The sequence below is a fragment of the Vulpes vulpes genome, chromosome 12 (genome assembly GCF_048418805.1).
Source record: "Vulpes vulpes isolate BD-2025 chromosome 12, VulVul3, whole genome shotgun sequence".
NCBI lineage: Eukaryota > Metazoa > Chordata > Mammalia > Carnivora > Canidae > Vulpes > Vulpes vulpes.
In genome coordinates this window covers 135,925,638-135,948,374 of record NC_132791.1, presented here as the reverse complement: position 1 = coordinate 135,948,374, position 22,737 = coordinate 135,925,638, and the positions used below count along the sequence as shown (strand labels likewise).

The window sequence follows — 22,737 nt, the reverse complement described above, 5'->3', positions numbered from 1 at the left end:
AGATTCTACAGCTGGAAGTTTCGGGAGGTGAAGCCACTTGTCCTAGGCGTGTCATTAGTAAGCAAAAATTTGGGGCTTGGACGAGCCTAATAATGGGAGCCTTCATTAATAAACTGAGAGCTAATTATAGTCCTCGAAGAGACTGTTCCTTTTCTGTTGTGATTAATTCCGAATTTATTTTTAGTCCTCAGAAGAATAGAGATGCGCGCGGTGGGGCTTTGTTCCGAGAAAGAAACGTGCTACTCCTGACAGGCCTCCTTGGCCAGCAGCTCGTGTGCAGTTTTTGCAAAGCTTAAGAGTCTCCAGGGATTGGGGTCAGCTGGAGCTCTTTTGAAGGAACACTCTAGAACTACTTTCACACTTTGTTAAGAGAGGGGCACCACTTATGGATGAAAACCCCAGCTTCAGCCACCCTGTCGGGGAAAGAAATTAGGGGTCGGTGTGGGTTGCCTCTGGGGTAAGAAACGCAGCCTGGGATACTCATCAAAAGGCGTCCAAGCTTCAGATATGTTAATAGTAGCCATGAAGTTGGAGGTGGGTCTTGGCCCTGCAGATTTTCTCTTTTATATGGCTTTGCCTATCTCTGCTGGGCTCCTCAGTGCATAATTTGTAATTACTTACTCCCAAAGGGCTGTCTCATTTCATACATCTCCACTGCCTCCAGGGGCGGGACGGAATAGGGCAGAAAGTTCTTTTGCCACCCAACTGCCAAGACCAGTGAAAAGATGGACTTCTGTTTCTGAATGTGATTTCTGGGTCCCATACAACGTCCTTAATTTCTTCTCTCTTTCTCTTTCCTTCCCACCAGGCTTCCTTTTGCAAATGAGATCCCTCCCAGCTTTCTGGGGGAAGCAAGGCTGGGGCTCCCAGTGCCTGTGAGGGGGGTGGGAGGCCTGCCTGGGAGAGAGGTGGGTCTGCTTGTCTCTCCCCGCCCCCACCCTTTCCAGCCCTGTTATCTATGTATGTGCTCTGCCTCCCACATTCAGCCTGCCCCTGCCCCTGCTTCTGCTCCCTGTCATCCATTCAAATGCCCGGATACCTTTCTTACTCCTTACAACTGTAAACCTTTCTTATTTCTAAATGACGTTCTTCTTCCTTTTTTTTTTTATTTTAAATTAATGAATTTATTTGAGAGAGGCAGAGAGATCACAAGTAGGGGGAAGCAGATTCCCCACTGAGCAGAGAGCCCACTATGGGTCTCCACCCCATGACCCTGGGATCACGACCTGAGCTGAAGGCAGACACCCAACAGCCTGAGCCACCCAGGGGCCCCCCACCTTGGTTTTTAAGGACCCCATTAGCATGGTGTTTCACAAAGTACAGGCTTGAGGACTCCCGCAGGATAATCTGGGAGTTTGTTAAAAACACAGCTTCCTGGGTCCCCTCCCTGACCCACCAAGTAAGAATCTCTGGGGGAGAGGGTCAGGCATAGCCACTGTGTTTTAACAGTGTCCTCGAATGATTCTTAAACATGCCATCAAAAACCAAATTCTGCATACTGAATTAAACAAAGCAGAAAGATGAGTTTAGTGCTCAGGGCTACAGGAGCAATGAGTTCAGAGTTGCTCACAGACTAAAGGGTTTTTAGGGGTAAATGCACAAGTTTTTAGTTTTTAGATTTTATTTTATTTTATTTTATTCTATTCTATTTATTTTTCCAGCTGATTGGTCAGCTGGTGGTCTTCTTTCTTGTTTGGATAAAGGTAGCAAAATCAGGGGAGTGAGGAAATCCAGAGATGGCCTGAGCAGACTTGGCATTTGAGGACTGGCTGGTGTTCTAGAAGAGCCGTAAAATCCTGTAAGAGCAGGTTAAGTTCCCCTTTATGTGCCTGCATTGGCCATTTCCATTTTGTCCCTGACGGAAGTGACTCCGTTTTAGTTTGGCTTTATAATACTTAAGTTTCGCAATCTTTGGCTGGACCTGTCTCAGATTCCAGATGGGAGAACTGGGGAGACGATGAACAATCCCACAGGCCCAGCGCCAGGCTTCCCCCAGACTCCAGGAGGAGAACTGCGCCCAGTTATTTTCTCCAAAGCCATGATTCCAAAAAAGTTTATTTCCAGTACCCCGAATTTCTCTTCCAGCCCACTATCTTCTCGAAGCTGATTCTCAAGATCCCTGATTCCCAAGAAGTACACAAAACCTCCATTGTGGTACAGGAATATAATATATAAGAATCTCTGCTTGCAGATAATACAGATTTTAATGTAATTCTTTTTTTTAATGTAATTCTTTTAACATTTCAATTCTGTGTATTATGCATATCCATTGAGCGGTGTATGTATTTATAAATAATAGAAATACAGATGTTTGGGAGTTTTACTGATGGAGCTGTACCATCAAAGAAGTTTGGAAAACATCACTCTAGAATCTAGATTCTTTGAGGTCAGGGACTATAACATTTTATTATTTATTTTATAATATGATATTTTCTTTGCTTGAAAACAATTTTTTTTTTTTTTTAAAGTAAGCTCTGCACCCAGCATGGAGCGGCTCGAATTCAGAATCCTGAGATGAAGAGTCGCATGCTCTACCAACTGAGCAGGCCAGGCACCCCTTAGGGACCCACTCTACTCTTGATGCACTTGGGCTGTTTTCAGCTTTGGGCTAATAAGCATACTGCTGTCATGAACATCGCATACATTGTTTATGTTGTTCTCTCACATATGAACACATCTCAGTTGGGCAAATACCTACAAGGGGTATGGATGAGTCACAGAGGATGCTATGAGTCAGCTTTGCTGAATATCACATTTTCCAAAGGGCTCCAGCCAGCAGTGTAGGAGAGCTCTGGGAGCACTGTGTCCTCATCAGTATGGAGCATTTTCTCTCTTGTTTTTATATTTACCATCCATTTTGTAAATTTCAGTTTTATTTATAAATATACTTATTATATTTTTTGTTTTTGTACTTCCATGGGTGCGTACTGCTACCTCCTTATGATTTTGATTTGATTTTCTAAAGACTACCGAGGTTGAGAGCCTTTGGATATGTTGTTATTGGCTGTTTGGGTATCTTTTTTGGGAAATGCCTGCCCAAGTCTTTTGCCTTTTTTTCTGAGGAGTCACCCATATATATTTTTTTTTTGTTTAAAGATTTTATCCATTTATTCATGAGACACAGAGAGAGAGAGAGAGAGACAGAGAGGTAGAGACATAGACAGAGGGAGAAGCAGACTCCCTACAGGGAACCTGATACGGGACTCGATCTCAGGACCCCAGGATCACAACCTGAGCCCAAGGCAGGCGCTCAACCATTGAGCCACCAGGTGTCCTGAGGAGTCACCCATATTTTTCCTACTGACGTATAGGAATTCTCTAGTTATTCTGCCATGTTTGTCTCGTTAGCCCCAAGCCCGAAACTTAGCCATTTTGGTTGGTCTTTCAGACTGCTGTTGAATGAACTGGCACGGAAAGGGAGTCCCCAATGAATGAATGAGGCCCTTGTATATCCTTGTTTACATTTTGGTTTCTGTAACGGCTTTATTGAGGTATAATTTACATACCCAAACTTTTCCTTGTTTTAAGTATACAATCCAATGATTTCCTGAGTTGCACAATCCCGACCACAATCAAATTTTAGAGCATTGTCATCATCCCAAAAAGAAACCTCATGACCATCTACTTTTCCCCCCTATTCCTGCTCTCAGCCCCAGGCAACTGCTAATCTTAATTTACTGTCTCTTATAGATTTGCCTTTTCTGGAATTTTCTTAGAAATGTAATCATACAAATATGTAGCCTTTTTTTTTTTTAAGTTTATTTATTTATTTATTTATTTATTTATTTATTTATTTATTTATGGTAATCTCTACACCCAATGTGGGGCTCAAACTCATGACCCTAAGATCCAGAGCTGCATGCTCTTCTGACTGAGCCAGCCAGGCCACCCACAATTTGTATCTGGCTTCTTTCACTCTGTATAGTGTCTTTGTGGTCTTTCTACATTGTAGCCTGTGTCAGGTGTGTCAGTGGTCCAGTCCTTTCTTGGCTGAGTGAATATTTCACTGTATGAGTATACCTCGTCTCATCTATCTATCCATCAGCTGGTGGGTAGTTGCATTAATTCTACTTTTGGGATTTCGAAATAGTGCTGCACTGCAAGTTTTTGTGTGGCCTTTTGTTTTCATTTCTCTTAAGTAGATACCCAGGAGAGAATTGCTGGGTCATATGGCAAATACATGTTTAACTTTTTATGAAACCGAAACCCTGAGATTTCTCTGCCATCCATAGGCTGATGATGGAAAGGCACAGAAGATTGTCTTGGAGAGAAAAGACATCCCCGCCAGCCCATAGTTATCAAATAAATGCATGGTGTCGAGAGAAAGCTAAGAGAGAGAGAGAGAGACGAAAGCCTGCTTTGAGGAGTTTATAGTCTAATCCAGATGTTCTAACACATGTGTTTATGGAGTAACTCGGCAATATGGAAAATCTGAAAATGAGCAGGGGTTCAGACCTGCTCATATTGCAAAACGAATTCAGGAAGTGCCAAATGCCTACTTTGTGCAGGATTTGACATTAGCCCTTAAGAACGAAAGGTAGAAATTAAAAACAAACATGTACTCCCTCCCCTGAGTTACTAAGAGACTACTTAGTAAAATAGGTTTCACTCAGTAAAACCCAAGTGAAATAAGACTTGGGTTCAAAGAAGTTAAATAATTAAAGATTCAAATAAGAGTTCAAAATAGTGATAAAAGATCAGGGGAGGAAGAAGGCAAGGGAGGGAGGGATGGATGGAGACACTCATCTTTCCTTCAAGATCTTATGAGGAAACAGTAACCCCGAGCGTGTTTCTTTACATTTTTGGCATCCCAAAGATGACATAAGTTCCTGCTTATTATGGCCTTAGAAATCTTAGTTCGAAAACAAGTGTTAGATAATAAACAGCCAGGACCATCAGACTAGATTAATAATTAATAATAATACCTGGCTAATGCCAGGTATTACTCTACATGGCTTAATTTTTACTTATTTAATCCTCCTAATCACGAAGATAGAGGTGCTACTACCATCTTCTAATGATGGAGAAAATGAAGCTCAGAGAGGTTGAGTCAATTGCCCAAGGGCACACAGCTGGTAAGTGGCAAAACTGGGGTTTGAAGATAGGGAGGCCAGAGCCTACACTGAGCCACGGAACTACATTTAACCATCTTGAGGGCCAGGTTCCAGCTACTGGATTCAGACACCAATCACAGATGGGGCACAGACCTGAGGGTGTTGGGGTGTTAGGTGTTGTCCAAGTTACTTCATCAGTAAGAGATCGGGGACAGGAGTTCTGCTGACTGCCAGGCCAGGCAAATCTATCCAGACTCACCTTGGGTATCAACCAGAGAGCCCTATCCTAAGATGCTCTCTGTGGCTGGGGCATTAGGATACACACGTCCCCGACTCTGGCAGAGTAGACAAGAGGAAGCAGCCCTGATCCGAGCTCTACGCCTGGTTCTGCTGTGCTAGGCAAGTCCTACCTTCTGAGCTTCTTTTCTCTACCTGTGGATTAGAGACAGTAACCACAGTCGCTTATAGAAGTACAGGAACACAGAGGAAGAACTGAAAAAACCACCAGCCGTTACCAATTTTGGCGCTGCAGAACCGCCTGGGGCAGGCCACTTGGGGCTGGGGCATTTGGGATGCCCTGTAGGCTGAGATTTCTGAGTCCACACTGGATCGCCAGGTTGGTCACACGCACCATGGAAGATTTGGGAGTTGCAAGAAGGCTCCGGTCTGGCCTTCCAACCTTAGCTGGGCCTTATCATCACATATGAAACCTGAGGTCGGTCTGCTAACAGTCACATATGCCCCGCCTTCCCCTCGGAGGAATTTGAGGCCTTTGTAACCGATCAGGTCACTTACTTTTTCCAGACCGTTCCCTACATCAAATTTTGCAGCTCTGCTTTCAGGGATGCCCTGTGGTGACTGCGGTGCAGAGTCTGTTTCCCCGTGTTTCTAGCCAAGCAAGGGTTTGCGCATTTGCAATCGATGGACTGTTATAAGCAACGTGCATTTGTCAGCTTGCCCGTGGCCAGAGGCCAGGCTGAGGCGGCTCAAGGCAAAATGGTTGAAATGCAGACCACACGGCTCAATGTGGATTTTCCAAAACTGGGGTGGGCCTGGGCACGAGCATCTGAAAAAGTCACTCAGGTGAATCTAATGTGCAGCCAGGATTGAGAAGCACTGAAAGATGAGCAAGATCTTAAGGCCCAGCGGGATGGTTTTGGAAGAGGGTATCTAGACAAATATGGGAGATGAGGCCAGGGGAGATACTGCACAGAGTCTGAAGGGCACAGGCTGAGAGGTCTGCACTTGATTTAGCAGGCAACAGGGAGCCACGGAAGATTACTGAGCAGCATCTAAGGGGAGGCAATTTGAAGCTTGCAGAGAGGTTAAAGGGTCCAGTTATTTACAGCTTAGGAAATAGACTTCAAGTTTTCCTTTAGAGTAAGCTAGTGAAGAAGTCCACTTTCTTTTACTTCTCAACCCTCGGTTCATGGTCGTTTCTTGGGCATCCAGGTCCTCTGGGCCCTGCAGAGCAGGCCCTTGCCCAGACGATCTTTGCAGGTACCTGGCTCATCGCATGGAAAGGGGGCAGCCTCCCCAGGTTTGTCCACTGAGCAGGTGAGCGTCGACCTCCAGAGCCTGGCCCGCCTGGTTTGCAGGAGGGCGGGTACCCCCGGGCCGGCCTCCCCTCTGCAGGCACAGCGCTGGGGGCCGTTCCTCGCACCTCTCCCCCTTCCTCCATCTGTCCTCACCGACCTGGCTTCCCATCCCGCCGAGTCCCAGCTCGTCGCCTCCCCGCTCGGTGCCTCCGGCGCGGCACCTCGGCGCCAGCCTTCCAACCGGCCTTTCCCCCAGGGCTCGGCTCCCCGTGAGCCACGTTCAGCCCCGGGCACAACCCCGACCTCGGCGGCCACAGACCCGCGCGCTCGCGGGCGCCCCGAGGAGGAGGCGCCCCTCCGCGCCGGCCGCCACCCGCCGGCAGCCCCGCCGAGCCCGCGCGCAAGGGCGTCGCAGGTCCCGGCGCTGGGGGGCGGGGGCGCGGGCGCGGGCGCGGGCGCGGGCGCGGAGACCCCTCCCCGGCGACCTGCCCCTCGGCGAGGGAGCGCCCGGCCCTCCGCGGGCGTGGCCGCCCTGGCCCAGCCCCCGGCCCGCCCCCTCGCCGCCGCGCGAGCCCCCCTCGGCCAGCCCCGCGCCCGCCCCCTCCGCGCCGACGCCCGGCCGCCCCCTCGCCGCCGAGCCGGGCCCCGGGCCCCCGCGATGCTCGGGATCCCGCCTCCCCCGCGAGCCGCGCCTTTCCGCGCGCCCGGGCGGCCCCGGCCCCGGCCCCCGCCGGCCCTCGCGGCCGCAGCCCGCGCCCCGCGTCCCCGGGAAGTTGTCTCCGGAGCCCGCGGCGCCTGGGTCTCCTCCCCCTGAGCCCCGCCCCCCCGCCCGGAGCTGGGGCCGCGAGCTGCCCGGCCCGGGGGCGTCGCCGCCTGCTCCGCCCGCTCCGAGTCTCCGCTGCCCTGCGCGCCGCGCGCGTCCGCCGCCGGGCCGGGGACCCCCGGGGACCCCCGCGCACCCCCGAGACGGCGCGCGCCCAGAGCGCGGGAGCCCGGAGCGCCGGGCGCCTGGGACCCCGCGGAGCCGCTGCCCAGCCCGCGGGGCTCGGCCGGGATGCAGGCTGCGCTGTGAGCCCGGGCGCCAAGGCCATGTCCGGCGCCCGCTGCCGGACCCTGTACCCCTTCTCCGGGGAGCGGCACGGCCAGGGGCTGCGCTTCGCCGCGGGCGAGCTGATCACGCTGCTGCAGGTCCCGGACGGCGGCTGGTGGGAAGGCGAGAAGGAGGACGGGCTCCGCGGCTGGTTCCCGGCGAGCTACGTGCAGTTGCTGGAGGTACGGGGCGAGGGCCGGGGGCGGCGCGGGCGGGGGGCGCGGGAGCCGGGGCTGCGGGGCTGCGCGCCCGCGTACCTGTTGCCCGCGCGGGGATGCCCGGGGAGCCGCCCCCGCCCGAGGGCGCCCGACCCCGGGCCGCGCGGGGATCGCCCCCGGAGCGCCCCCCCGCGCCGGGCCTCCCGGGCGAGCACGGCGCGGCGGGCGGGAGGAGGGAGAACTTGTTGCCTGCGCGAGTTGGGGAGCGGGCGCCGGCGGGGGCCGGCCGAGGGCCGCGGAGTCCGGCGGTCTGGGTCGGGATCCGCAAAGTGGCATGGCCCGGGCCCCCGGTGCCGCCCGCGGACGGTCGCGCTGCTCGGGGTCGGGCTGCCCGGCCGCCCGGGGCCGCTCACTTGCGGGCCCCCGAGCCCCGCCGGCCACCAGCCCGAGCCGCGCGCCCGACCCAGCGGCGCCCAGCGCCCCTGCCCTGGTCCGGAGCCTGAGAGTGGCCTGTGCCTGGGGTTCTGGCCTGCGCCCAGGGCTGCACGGGACCTGCTGAGCCAAGTCTGCTGGCTGTTTATTGTCTGGGTGACAGTTGGGAGGCCCCTCTGTTGTCCTCTAATCGCTGAGCTCATGGTCACAGCCAGAGTGGGGTCCCAAGTTTTTTAAGTCCTTTGGTGGGGGCGGGGTAGGGGTGGTGGGGGGAGGAGTGACCTTATAGCACATACCCTTTCCTGAAAAGCAACTGAACCCCAGGATTGTTGTCCAGACTTCAAAGGCTGGCGGGGGGGGGGGGGGATACCCACCACTGTGTAAATATGTATCAACCCTTCTGCCCAAACACCTCCCAAATCACCCAGGCTGGGTGTTTATAATTTGACCCTTGACCTACTTCCTCAAGAACAAAGTAGCAAGTTTTGAAAGAAACCGCTGGGTGCGACTCAAAAAAAGGAAAGGAAAGAAAGGATGGATGGATGGGGCAAAATGATTGTGGGTGAGTTTGCTGAGACACGTCCTGTGGAAATATTGCCAGACCGAGAGCCTGGCCCGGTAGAGGTACATGATGTCTCTTTTGCGTCCAGAGGAGAAGGAGAAAATCCCCCTCTAAGTGGATAAGTAGCATTCGAGCAAAATTGAGGCTAAAAGAGATTTCACGGCCGACTGGAGGAGTAGGTTGGGGAACCCCCGTGGTTCTCTATTTTGAGGAACCTGTGTGAGTAAGGCAGGCTCAGGTGTGTCTCTGAGCTTTTTGGGTTCCTTTCCCGGGATTCAGATGTGAAGCGAGCAAGTGCATGGCTTCCTACAATTACCTGCAGCCTCCTTGTGTCTGGCTAGAAGCCCTGGGAGAGACCCCTGTTGTAGAGTTCCTCTGGTGGCCACACTTTTCCAGGAAATACAGCTGTGGAAATTTGGCCCTTGGAGGTCTGTCCGGTGGGGAGCATCCCTGGCTGGGCGCAGCCAGCTGTTTGGGGGGGGGGGGGGGGGCGAGGCTGGTGGGTTGGTAGGCTGTGCTGACGAGAGCCGGCCGGGCTCTGCTTTTTTCCTCTGGGGAAGGGAGGGTGAACCAGACCCAGGAGACAAACAGATTGACCAGCTGGGACAGTGTTGGGTGTGTCAGTCACGTCCCATGGCGTGCGCAAGCTTAGGAAATCTCTGGTGCGTAAGGGGCTGTCATATCAACTCCCAGCGGGTGACACGCACCAGAAGTGCCCATCTGTGGGAGCAACACCACCGAGAAGGGCTTCAGTTTCTTGAGCACCTACTGGGTGCCGGTTCCCCTGCCCGCTCAGTGCAGGGGGAAGCACTGTGCCCATTCACAGGCAGGCACTGGAGCTGAAGGCAGTTGCCCCAGGGTTAGTAATACTGCTTGCACGTTGGCTCAGCGGCTCAGACAGCTGAATGTTACCCTCTCCACCCGTGTCTGTTCTAAACGTGGCATGCCGACAACATCCCTGCGGGGAGGCCGAGGACTGGGGCTAAAATGAGGGCAGTGGCTCCTTCCCGCCTGGAGCATCTCTCCTGCTAAGCCGGCAGTTTGGTTTCACAGGGAGGCTGCTGGCCTTCCCACAGGTGGAGGCTGGGGTGGGCCTGGGCCCTGGGACTTTTCAGGGTCAAGGCAGGTGGCAGTTCCCAGAGGAAGGATTGGAGACGAGGCCCTCTGTGTCTGGAAACCTTGTCTGTGAGCCAGCTGGATCTCAAGGCCGAGGGATGGAGGACATGTGGGTAGAGCCCCTTGGGATGGGGTGAGTCCCAAGACAGCCTTGGTTAGGGGACAGTGCACAACGCCCAGGGGAGTTGCTGGTGGTGGACTGGCCAGTGTGTGATACACACTGAGTCTGGAGAAGCCACGGCCAGGTGTTCATCCAAGTTGGAAGTTGGTGCAGAAGCCAGGAGGCTGGCTCATGAGAAGCCAGCCAGCTTCCAGGAGAAGCTCATGGGATGTCCACCAGGGGGTGCCTGGCCCCGAGCCCGCTGGGGGCATGCAGATCAAGGCCAGGGGAGATTTTGGGGAGACCGAATGGGTGGCACCGCCTCCTGGGGGAGGCATCAGATGGCAAGGCCACAGCTGGGAGCAGGGGACCTTTGGGTCTATGGTAAAAAGAGTCCTACTGAGAAGCCCCATCCTGGTGGAAGGGTACTTCCGGTTGAGCAAACCGGACCATGCAAAATGGTCACTCCCCAAGGATTCCTTTCTTGTTCATATGGAGAAAGGAGGACCGAGAGGCCCTGGCTTTGCAAGAAGCATGCCCTGTGGAGGGGAGCTGGGAGCTAACTCTGACAGGGCTGCAAGATCTGCCCTGGAGGTCAGCCAGCCCTGGGGGAGGGGAGATTCTGGTCCTGGTTCCCCCAGGGGGAATCTCTTAGGTCAGGCCACCAACGAAGTGGTATAAGGGCCCAGCACTTCCTTGGCTTCTAGAAAGCAGCTTCCAGGAATTCATCAGCCCAAGTGGAAAAGTGGGGGTTGAGAAGGCCCTGGAGGGACATGGGGACAAGGACTGGCCACCAGGATCCTCTTAAGGGGGGTGGTGGAGCTTCCCAGAGGAAGAGAGAGAGCACTGGGAGGAGGGAACCCAATGGCTGGAGGGCCAGGAATCTTGGATGGAGAAAAGAAATTTAGGACCTGGAAGATAATGGAAGGCATCCTCAGAAACCCCCAGAGCTTTGGGGAAATAATATTGTGGGTAAAGAAGGGAATGCAAACACAAACAGAGCTTTCCTTGGTTTAGGGGCTGCTCTTGGAAGCCACCATCTGGCTGAGGCGTGTAGACCTCAGAGGCGCAGCAAGGGGACCCTGTTTGCCAGCAGAACTAGATGACTGCAGGGGTTACCCTTGAACTCCTGTCTCCTCTCCACCTGCTGGTCTCCCACTTTGGGTTCCTGTGACATGCTGCTGGAGCTTTCAAGGTGTGGCTGTGCAAGAGACGAGGAGCTAGGGAGCTGGGCTGGACTGTGGATAGTTGAGGAATGAGGTTTATCTATTGCTATGTAAACAGGCCACCCCAAGACTTCATGCCCCGAAACACCCATTTGCTGTTACCTTACGCCGTGCTGTGAGTCGACAGGGCTCAGCTGGGTGGTTCTTCTGTTGGTCTGTGTTGGTGTCCATTATGCATCCAGGACTGGGGTCCCAGACGCAAAGCTGGCCTGAGACTCCAGGATGGTGCCTGCACCCCCATATCTGTTACCTTGGTGTTCTTCCAAGGGAGCCCTTCTTTCCACATGGTGTCTTATCCTCCGTGGCCCTTGCACATGGCCTTTCTCTTTAGCAGGGAGTTGGAGTCTTTCCACGGTGGCTGCCTTCCAAGAATACAAAATGCAAATTGCCAGGCCCTCTTCAGGCTTGGGCTCAGAGCTGACATGTTCCTTCTGACCTGTTTTATTGGGAAAGTGAGTCCCAGGACAGTCGGGATTCTTGTGTGGGAAGGAGGTGCGTACAGGTGTGGGTACAGGTGCATCGAGGGCCATTTTGGAGACTGGTATCCCCAGAAGGGTACGGAGAACATGTGCGGGGCTGTGATGCATTAGAGAGGAAGCAGTGCCGGCCCACACTAATGAAAGAGAGAGAGAGAGAGAGAGAGAGAGCCCCTGGAGGGGGGTAAAGTGCAGGAGGCTTGGCTGTTGTGCTAGAAAATTCTCCATGGCCATCCTCAGAGATTCTCTCTCTCTCTCCACACCACCCACCCCCGTTGTTTTTGTTTTTGTTTTTGTTTTAAATGATATGTTTATTTTTTTTATTTTTTTTAATTTTATTTATTTATTTATTTATTTACTTATGATAGTCATACAGAGAGAGAGAGAGAGAGGCAGAGACACAGGCAGAGGGAGAAGCAGGCTCCACGCCCCGGGAGCCCGATGTGGGATTCGATCCCCGGTCTCCAGGATCGCGCCCTGGGCCAAAGGCAGGCGCCAAACCGCTGCGCCACCCAGGGATCCCTGTTTTTGTTTTTGTTTTGATGCCAGGGCTTTCTTTATAAAGGCCACCCAATAAATGTTGCAGCTGAATTTGAAACCCGCTTTTCCTGTCCCTAAAGCCTGGGTCTATCCACTGGGCCATTGGCATGCCAGTGCAGCCTTTTCAAGTTGGGGCTCTTTGGTGCTGGCCATTAATAGACACGGTGTATCTGAGCTGCCTGACATCCAGTAGATGCTTGCCACGTTCCACAAATTGATTTTAATACAGAGCCTTTCTTTCTGTAATGCGAGACTTACCCAAAGTGGGTTTGTGATCCCCAGTCCCTCACAGCCGGATTTTTAAAGGCAGTTATCAGCTCTGTTCACAAAGCCCTTAGTAAGTAGGGCTGGTGGCTCTCTGAGGATGTGACGGGGACGGAAGAGACCAACAGGCTTTCTGCCATTGTCACTGAGTCATTTCTGCTCTTTGATTTGGGGGCTGCGGCCTGCAATCGCGGCTCGTGCTGTTTGAAAAATCCACCTTCAGGTCACCCCTCTGTCTGCCTCTTCTCCCTCTAGGCTGCTGCACGCAGCTCTGGTCAAGTGGCCACCCCACAGGACTTCAAAGCGGTGGGCAGGGCTTACGGATTCTATGGATTCAGGGCATCTTCACAAAAGTTCCCTTAGCAACAAGTCGGCAGGAATCCCTGACATCTGTTCACTGCTACGTCAGTCTCTGCTGCCCGTTACCACCTAGAAACATGAATGAGAGGCTCACCTTCTCGTGTACTCTTTACAGTCTGGGAAAAAAAAAAAAGCCATCTTCCATTTGATGGTCTGATGGACCTCATCAGCGAGCCTGGGTGCTGATCCCCACCCTCCTGGAGAAAGAAAATGTTCGGTAAACCGGGGAAGCCTTGTATTCCTGGGAGGCGTTAGGATTTCTGTGCGGCCACTCCAGGGAACATCATTCTCCCACTTGGCTGCCTGATTACTCACTGCGGCCAGGCAACCCATGATAGGCTTTCTAACCGACTATCAGGGCTGATCACGCTCGTCCGTGATTGCAGCATTCGTAGATTCCTCTCCCCTCTGCTCATGGTGAGACTTCCGGGGTGGTGTTTCCACCTGCGGAGAGAAGTGGAAATGTGGTGGCATCCGAGCACATGGTGATGGGGCATGGGAGAGGAGTGGTAAGTGCAACAGGTGTACGAATTTGTGAGAGAGGTTTTGTGGATTCCTGAGGACTCGCTGCCTCCTCCCTGCACGTTTAGTATCTCCCCTGGTCTACTGTCTGATAAAGATTTGTTTTAGTAGGGTAACCTTCCTGGTTGATTGTATTTATTTCACTTCCTGAGCTGGTATTCAGACGCAGTCCCCAGGTATTCCCAACTCCTATGCCCAGACTAAACTCATAAATCTCTCTGACCTCTTCGCCACCTGCTACCTGCACCCACCAAACCACCATTTCTCTGTCCTCCACCTTGGCTCCCACTGTCCCCCTCTTACTGTCCCCTCTCCTGCTAGCAAGCCTTGTCTGCCACCACCCTACCTCGGATATCTCTCAGCGACTTCTCCTCCTTCACTTGCAATGCCATACTTTTTTCCGTAAAGGGCTAGGAAACAGATTAGGTTTTGTGAGCCCAGAGGCAAAGTGGAGCTGTGGCTGCATCACTGGGATTCTTAGAGCGCCAGAGGGAGTGAGAAGCCAAGAAAGTGCCCCATATGGTCTCTGTCACAACTATTCATCCCACCGTTGGGAGTGGGAAGCTGCCGTAGATGCTCCGAGAGCCAATGGGTGTGGTGGAGTTCCAATAAAACTTTATTTATAGATACTGAGACTTGACTTACAGTTTTCATGGGCCAGGTGGTATTATTCCTTTGCTTTGTTTTCAGCCATTTAACAATGTCAAAGGCATTCTTAGCGTATGGACTGTATGTAGTTTTCAGAGCTCAAAAGTTGATCACTCATTCATTAAACAAACCCCAAATGTCTAGGATGGGCTATGAGCTCTTTTGTAAGTGCTCGAGGGGAAGTAGTGACAGGCACAGAGAAGAAGCTTATGCTCTGCTGGGGAGATGGTATCCTAGAAAAAAAAAAAAGGAGATAATTTTTAAGTACTGTGGGGCCAGTAAAACAGGGTACTGTGGTGGAGTGGGGTGTGGGGTGCAGGAGAGGGTTTGGTGAGACTGTCAGGGAAGCTTCTCTAAGGAAGCAATACCTGAGCAGAGTTCTGAGTGATGCAGAGCCATGTGAGTATCAGAGGAGAAGTGATTCGAGGCAGAGGACACCACGAATGCAAATAATCCTAAAGAGGAGTGTATGTGTGATATATTTGCAAAAACCAGAATATTTTAGAATGGTTAGAAAGCAATACAGATAATCCTAATGAGGAGTGTATGTGTGATATATTTGCAAGAACCAGAATATTCTAGAATGGCTAGAAGGCAGTGAGCAGGGGCAAGAGAGGTGGGGATGTGACAAGGAGATATTTGGATATTTGTTGCTGTGGCTCCCTACTCCCTGAATATATATACATAAAACTTATTCATTTATTTATTCATGAAAGACAGAGAGAGAGAGACAGAGAGACACACACACAGAGAGAGAGAGAGAGAGAGGCAGAGACACAGGCAGAGGGAGAAGCAGGCTCCATGCAGGGAGCCCAATGTGGGACTCGGTCCAGGGACTCCAGGATCATGCCCTGGGCCAAAGGCAGGCGCTAAACCGCTGAGCCCCCCAGGGATCCCCTCTTCCCAAGATTTTAAAAAATAGAACACATTTGACATCTGACACTGCGTAAAGTTTAGGTGTTCAACATGCTAATCTGATTCACTCTGTAGTGTAACACGATTGCCGATGTTGCCCTGCGTTGCGGCATGTTACATAATTAGCATTTCTCTCTGGTGCGTGGTGGCTACTTTTCCAAAGTGGGACAGAAAGTTCGATTGCAGGGCAGGGCGTGCTCTGATTTGGTTTGGGAAGTGCATCTGGGCTGAGGAGGGTAGGCAGGGAAGCATGGTGGTGGCAGGAGATGGTGAGAAGTGGGCAGGTGTGGAGCATCTTGTGTGGGTCGAGTCACAAGCACCTACTGCATCCTCCTCATCTGTGACTCGTCTGTCCACTCTGCCACTGGAGACCTCCTCCTTGAAATACAAGGCAGAGGCAGATACAAACAGGAAGATGTTAGTGTCCTGAATGCACAGTGTGCTTTTTATCAATTATTAAAACAAAAATAGAGGAACATGTCCGAGAACATGGGTAGACGCTTGATAAGAAAAGAGAGACAAAGTTGTCACTAGACAAAATCTCACTAAAAATCAACGAATGGCAAGTTTTTATTTTTAATTGTTTTTTTTAATGTTTTTTTTAAAAAGTTTTCTATTTATTGAAGCAGTCTCCATACCCCAACATGGGGCTCAAACTCATGACCTCGAGATGAAGAGTCATGTGGGCTTCGACTGAGCCAGCCAGGTGCCCCCAAAGAGTGGCACGTTTTTAGAAAGATACTTGCTTTAATGAAAACTGTCAAAATTGAAGAAGAACGAGCATTGGCAGGGGTGTAGGAGAATCGTCATACGTGCCCTGGAGGGTAATTTGGCAATACGCTCTAAAAGCCTGCACTGTGTACCTGCCCTCTGATCCAGCAATTCCATTTCTAGAAATTTGGGCCCAGGAAGCATCTGATAGGCAAGCTGTGGGCGTCGGGAAGCCCACTGCAGCACTGTTTCTAATACTCAAGTGTAAATTGGCTGCAACCTGTCTAACCAGGAGGAACTGGTTAAAATAAAGCTCCCGTGTGCTTAGCACAAGGTCAGGCAGGCAGAAGGCAATGAGTACAGTGATGCTGAATTAAGCAAACAAACAAACAAACAAACAAGAATTTGGTCAACGATGCTAAATGTTTCACGGAGTTAGCATATTTCAGATCTTGCCTTGTGACAAGGCAAAAAGAGATGGTGTGTCCAGAAATGAATTGCTTTTTAAAAGCAGGGACTGTCTGTACCGTGCCATTCTCTAAGTACCCTTGAGTGGAGACAGCAGGTTGAAGGAATCCTTGCTGGCCCATGGCCACGTTCTTTTAAATATCCTCAGTTACAGCAAATCTTTGTCTTTCTAGGGAGGAGGGGTGATTTAGTGTTTTTTGTTTTTGTTTTTGTTTTTGTTTTTTTAATTTAAACAGTCAAAATTCACGTGGGAGCCAAGTTCTGGTATATCTGTACGTGTGACTATCTGTCTATCACCTTGTCGCGGGAAGGATTTAAAGCAGCATACCAAAAAGCATACGGCACAATAAGACAGAAGCATAAATACCCAAGGAAATCTGGAAAGGAGAAAAGAAGGTGATTGGCTGGAGTGAAGCCTGAAGAGCGAAGGGGGTGATTGAATTTAAGTGATGCTCTTCGGAGGTTTCAGAGCAGTCCTCCCCACGGGTAATGATGTTGTCTGTGGGGAGTAACAGAAGTGTTCCGAGAATGCTGGCATCGCGGGCTGTGTGCTGTATCAGTCAGGAGGGATTAGGATATGCTGCCGTAACAAACAGCGCCCCCCAGGGCTCAGTGAGTAAAACAGCCTAGGTCTGCTGCTTCCTCAGCCTGCAAGTCTGTTTGCAAGTTGATATGAGGCCACAGGACCATCCAGGAAGGACCCGGGATGAAGGAGCCACCACCGTCTGGCATCTTGCTGGTGACCATGCCAAACGGCATGTGGTCCTTAAAGCTTCTGCCCAGAAGCGACATGTGATGCTTGTGCTCACATTTCATTGACCAAAACACACCTGTCATGGTACAAAGTGGTCCTACTATGTGCTCAGAAGGAGAAAAAGAGCAAGCTGAATGTATGTGGATGGCTCTGTTGACCTCCCTTTGGGGGACCACTGCTCTCATTTAGGGGATGCCCCAGTTGTGTGTGGTCTCAGGTGAGTATTGTATTTTATGGCCACACCTTCAGCTGTGCTTCTCAGACTGAATGCAGTGCTTCTAGAGCAAGGTTCTCAAAATGCATTCCCTGGGTCTTGTTGGTTGCAGATTCGGGCTCCGTGGGCCTGGGATGGGGCCCGAGCTACTGCACGTCTGACAAGCTCCAGCTGCCACAAGGTCTTCAGCCACAGTGCAGACCTTATCAGGTCCCCCTAGCTCCCCAGAGCCGGAATGAACTCTTAGCATTCTTGCAAAGCTGCTCTGCCCTTCTCTAAGCTATCCCGGCGTCCAGCACTCTGCTGGGCACAGGAATGGATAATATCCCCATGCTTTTTGAACAAATGCGATCATTTCCTGACCCCACACTTCCTATGATTTTTTTTTCCTTTGTGTCACAACTTCTGGTTCACCCGAGACCAAACATTTATATTTGAGCTCCTGCTATGTGTCCGCTCTCCACACATAGGGCTCAGTGAGCTACAACCAAGACAGGGAGCTGAGGGTAGCAGCTCTGCTTTCGGGGGGTGCTTAGGGATGTACTGTCCCCTCCAGGGTGACTCTGGCAGGTGACCTAAGAGATTAGAGTTTCATACTTATTCTGTTGGAACGAGAGCCCTTCTGGTGTTTAGCATCCAATGTTTTTTTTTTTTTTAATTTTATTTATTTATTCATGAGAGACGCAGAGACAGAGGCAGAGACACAGGCAGAGGGAGAAGCAGGCTCCCTGAGGGGAGCCCAATGCGGGACTCGATCCCAGGACCCCGGGATCTCGACCTGGGCCGAAGGCAGACGCTCAACTGCTGAGCCACCCAGGCGCCCCCAGCATCCATTGTTCTGTCTCATGTGCACTAATCCCTCCTCCCTTCTCAGTTGCTTGTCACATGCACAGAGAACTCTGGGATTAGTCAACAAAAACCTAATTAGGTTGTAAAAACTCTTTAGAGATGATATTTTAAAAATTCTGTAGAAACGAGTCCTTACTCTAATTGAATCATGACAGAGGATCCTTATTTTAGTAAAGGGGCTCACGGAAAAGTGTCACTGAGCCATTTGTTTTTGATTTGTAATATAATTCAGAAATAGAAATAGGAAGTTTGAGTCTACTGTTCTCATTAGGAGGTTTTTTTTTGGATAAATCGCGGCAAGCCTTTCTTGTGCTCCAAGTGAAAAATAAAACCATAAAACCAAGCTGAGTTGTTGATCACCCAGGACATACTCAACACAGAATCTCATCTGATACTCAAGTCTAATATTTTCATTTATTTATTTATTTTTATTAAAGACTTTATTTAGTTATCTTTCTAAGCTAAACGCTAGAAGGGCTCTCGTTCCAACAAAATAAGTGTGAAACTCCAATCTCTTAGGTCACCTGCCAGAGTCACCCTGGAGGGGACAGCATATCCCTAAGCACACCCCGAAAGCAGAGCTGCTACCCTCAGCTCCCTGTCTTGGTTGTAGCTCACTGAGCCCTGTGGAGAGCTGACACTCAGCATGGAGCTAGAACTCACAGCCCTAAAGAGTTGCACGCTCTACTGACTGAGCCGGACAGGTGTCCTCTAAAATGTTTGCATTATAGAGGAGCTTCTGAGCACTGGGGGCTTGTCTTCTGGTTTCAGCACATGCTTGGAACCCACCTGTACAATGTCCCGTTACCGCAGGGCAGGAAGAACAGCACTTCTTACTTGTTCATGTGCATACAAAGCACATGGGGACTTGGTAAAATTCTGATTTGTTTTCTTTTTCTTTCTTTTTTTAAAAGATTTTATTTATTTATTCATGAGAGACACAGAGACAGAGGCAGAGACACAAGCAGAGGGAGAAGCAGGCTCCCTGCAGGGAGCCCAATGCAGGACTCGATCCCAGGACCCTGGGGTCATGTCCTGAGCCAAAGGCAGATGCTCAACCACTGAGCCACCCAGGAGCCCCATCTTTGAGTGTATTTAATCTGAGGACAGAAAGGAAGGTGGGGAGAAGGTAGGATGGAGGGGGTGGTAGCTGGTGTTCCTGCTTGCCCAGAGGCGTCCCTCGGCCATAGGGTGGGGGTGGTGCTCAGGATCGCTTTGCTGGGGCCTTTGCCGAGACCGGGGTCCAGAGCTGGCCTTGGAGGAAGAAAGGCTGGGGAGTACAGTGGTGAGCCCCGGGGGGTGGCAGTGTACCCTCAGGGTAGGGAGAGAGCCAGGATGGTCCTGCCAGCTAGCATCAGAGTTCGGAAAACCATCCAGTGGGGGGGGGGTGTGGCCTCCCTATCTTAAAGCAGTTTAGCAGTTCCCAGGGGGTGCTGGAGGCCTGGTGCCGTTTGGTTTGTGGGCCAGAAGGTGAGCCCTGTGGTTTGGCCTGCACAGACCACGTTCAGGGGCTGGCCAGGAGCGCGTGCCCCCCATGCAGGCCCTGAAGAATGCCGGGCCAGAGTGTGGCAGCCTCGGGTTCAAGTCCTGCCCCAGCCCTTGCTGCCTGTGAGTCCCTGGGCAAGCTGCAGGATCTTTAGTTTTATGGGGCTCCCGTGAGGGGCAGGAGAGCCCGAGGAAGCAGTGGCACTTTGTATACACTCTGTAAACGGAGTTTATACCCCAGGAGCCCTGGGCATCATGCCAGGTTGAATGCTGCCTGTTAACTGGGGCTTCCGCTGGGGCCCTACTGGGGTGGGTGGGTGAGGGGGAGAAGGCTTTTCCCCTGGGCCCCTCAGAGGTCTCACTGCCAGACTGTCTGGTTGCAATACTGTGGTCACGGCCTGCGGCCCATGGGCACACATCGCCCTGGCATCTTATTAAATGCAGATTCGGTTTCAGAAGGTCTAGGGTGGAGCTTGAGACTCTGCATTAGGAACAGGCTCCCAGGTAGTGCTGCGGTTGTCTTGGGCACACACTTTTTACTTGTCTTTGGGCAAGCACTTTTTTTGGGGGCGGGGTCCAGGGGTTTGAGGACACAAACCCCACCCGTTTAAGCAGGGAAATCTGCAAACCACCTGGTGATGGTTGCTGGTGCTCAGGCTGGGCTAAATGGTCTTCACTGCTTCTGACCTGGGTCTGATGGGTCTCCGGGTGCCTGGACGCTCCCTGAAGAGGCCCTTCTTGTAATGAGCTAAGGCCTTTGGTTGGGGGATGCCAAACAGACGTGCATCAGGATGGAAGCATTTCTGTTCATCTTTGCCTGGTCCTGGAGCAAAGGGCAGGTTAGTTTCAAAGGGCTGGTGGAAATGCTCTTTTTTCTTTTTTTTAATGTTTAAAATTTATTTATTTAAGGGGCACCTGGGTGGATCAGAGGTTGAGCATCTGCCTTCAGCTCAGGTTGTGATCCTGAGGTCCTGGGATCGAGTCCCACATCGGGCTCCCCACAGGGAGCCCTTTGCCTCTCTCTGTGTCTCTCATGAATAAATAAATAAACTTAAAATTTTTAAATTTATTTAATTTATTTACAACTTTAATAAACTTATTCCACATGGCATGGAACCACTTAGTTCTGGGGCGCAACCTCGTGTCCTCTTTTTTAGTCCTTTCATGTGCCAACTGTTCTCCCCGGAGTCACCTTCCTCCCCACCCTCTCTTGTACTTCACTCCCTCCTCTTTCTGCATTAGTTTATTTAGTTTTTAAAAATTCTTATTTTTAAGTCATCTCTACCCACCCCCAACCTGAGGCTCGAACTCCCAACTCCAAGGTCAAGAGTCTCGTGGTCTTTCAGCTGAGCCAGCTGCGTGCTCCTCTTTCTGTGTTAACATCTCTATTGAATTATGATTTATATACTCTGGAAAATGTACAATTCAGTGATTTTTAAAAAAGATTTTACTTATTTATTTGAGAGAGAGAGAGAGAGAGACACAGAGGGACAAGCAGACTCCCTGCTGAGCTGGAATTCTGACGTGGGACACGATCCTAGGACCCTGAGATTATGACCTGAGCTGAAAGCAGGCTCTTCACCGACTGAGACACCCAGGTGCCCCTCAGTGATTTGTTTTTTCTTTTAGCATATTCATAGCATGGTGCAACCATTACCATGATCAATTTTGGGTAATTTCCTTTTTTTTAAGATTATTTGTTCATGAGAGACACACAGAGAGAGGCAGAGGGAGAAGCAGGTTCCCAGCGGGGAGCCCGATGTGGGACTCGATCCCAGGACCCCGGGATCACGACCTGATGCTCAACCACTGAGCTTCCCAGGTGCCCCAGTTTCAGGTCATTTCATCACTGTCATTACCCATCAGCAGTCACTCCCCATCTCTCCCAACACCCTGCTCTCATCAGTCGTTAGTCTACCTTCTGTCTTAGACATTTGCCAGTTCTGGACAGATCATACAAATGGAATCCTATAACTTAGGGCCTTGTGTGTCTGGCTTCTTTCACTGAGCCTGATATTTTCATGCGGATCAGGACATCATTCCTTTTCATGACTGAGTAATATTCCACTGCATGGATGAACCATATTTTATTTACATACATCTGTTGATGGACATTTGGGCTATTTCTCCTGTGTTGCTCTTATGAATATTACTCCCATGAATGTATGTGTGTAGGCTTTTGGATGGACTGGGGCACCTGGTTGGCTTACTTGGTAGAGCATATGACTCTTGATCTTGTGGTTGTGAGCTTGAGCCCCACGTTGTGGGAAGAGATTCCTTAAAAATAAAAATCTTTTTTTTTTCTTAAAGATTTTATTTATTTATCCATGAAAGACACACAGAGAGAGGCAGAGACACAGGCAGAGGGAGAAGCAGGCTCCCTGTGGGGAGCCCGATATGGGACTTGATCCCAGGACCCCGGGGTCACTCCCTGAGCCAAAAGCAGACGCTCAACCACTGAGCCACCCAGGTGCCCCAAAAATGAAAATCTTAAAAAAAATACAAAGGATCATGGTTCAGTCATTTCCACTAATGAAGACACTGGGTTTGCTACCCATGATAGGTGTTTGGCTTCACGCAGAGGAAAAAAATAATACAAGAGTTTGGAGAGTGACATTCTTACAGAATCTCTGTTCTTCACCCACGCATCTCACGCCTGTGGAGCGTGGCTAACAAGACACTGGGGAAGAGCCTGTGCACGACTGAGAGCGTGTACACAGCGGCTCCACGGCGGGAGCAAATAACTCCTCGAGTACGTGAACTGGGGTTGTCACCTTGTATATAAAGGGCAACAAATCTTTATTATTTCCTGCTGGAGCAAGAATACAGGTGTGGAGGAAATGAACCTCCAGGCTGATTTGATTCCTGGGGCCCTCCCAGAATCCCAGATCGGGAGCACTCTCAGCTTGGGGTGTGTCGGGACGCAATCAGGTGTCAATGGTATGACAGAGCTGAGCAGATCGGGGTTGGGGCATGTTGATGATCTGACCATGGGCCTCAGTTTCCCTGTCTTTGAAGTGGGGATAATAAGACCCTCATCAGAGCACCGTTGCCAGTTAGAACTGTCTCCTTCGGCATAAATGCCCCGGCGACAGCATGGTGTCAAGACTCTGTCTGTCTCTGCTGGTGGCTGCTGTTGTCTCATTTCCCATCATCATTCAGAGGACTGGCCATTAGTATTGGCTTTTTCTTAGCAAAGGAAACCCTCTTGGTCACCATTCCTGCCGGTCACCTTGTCTTTCTGGCCTTTGGCCA

General features: G+C 51.1%; 1 protein-coding gene across 1 annotated transcript in view; it reads left to right on the top strand.

Annotated features, from left to right (window-relative positions):
* Positions 1–7,453: 7,453 nt before the first annotated feature.
* Positions 7,454–22,737, top strand: part of GAS7 (growth arrest specific 7) — a 209,607-nt gene continuing 194,323 nt past the window's right edge. Inside the window, exon 1 of the mRNA XM_026005502.2 lies at positions 7,454–7,864. Coding sequence (XP_025861287.1) covers positions 7,682–7,864 — 183 coding nt within the window. The 5' untranslated portion in view covers positions 7,454–7,681. The remainder of the gene's footprint in view (positions 7,865–22,737) is intronic.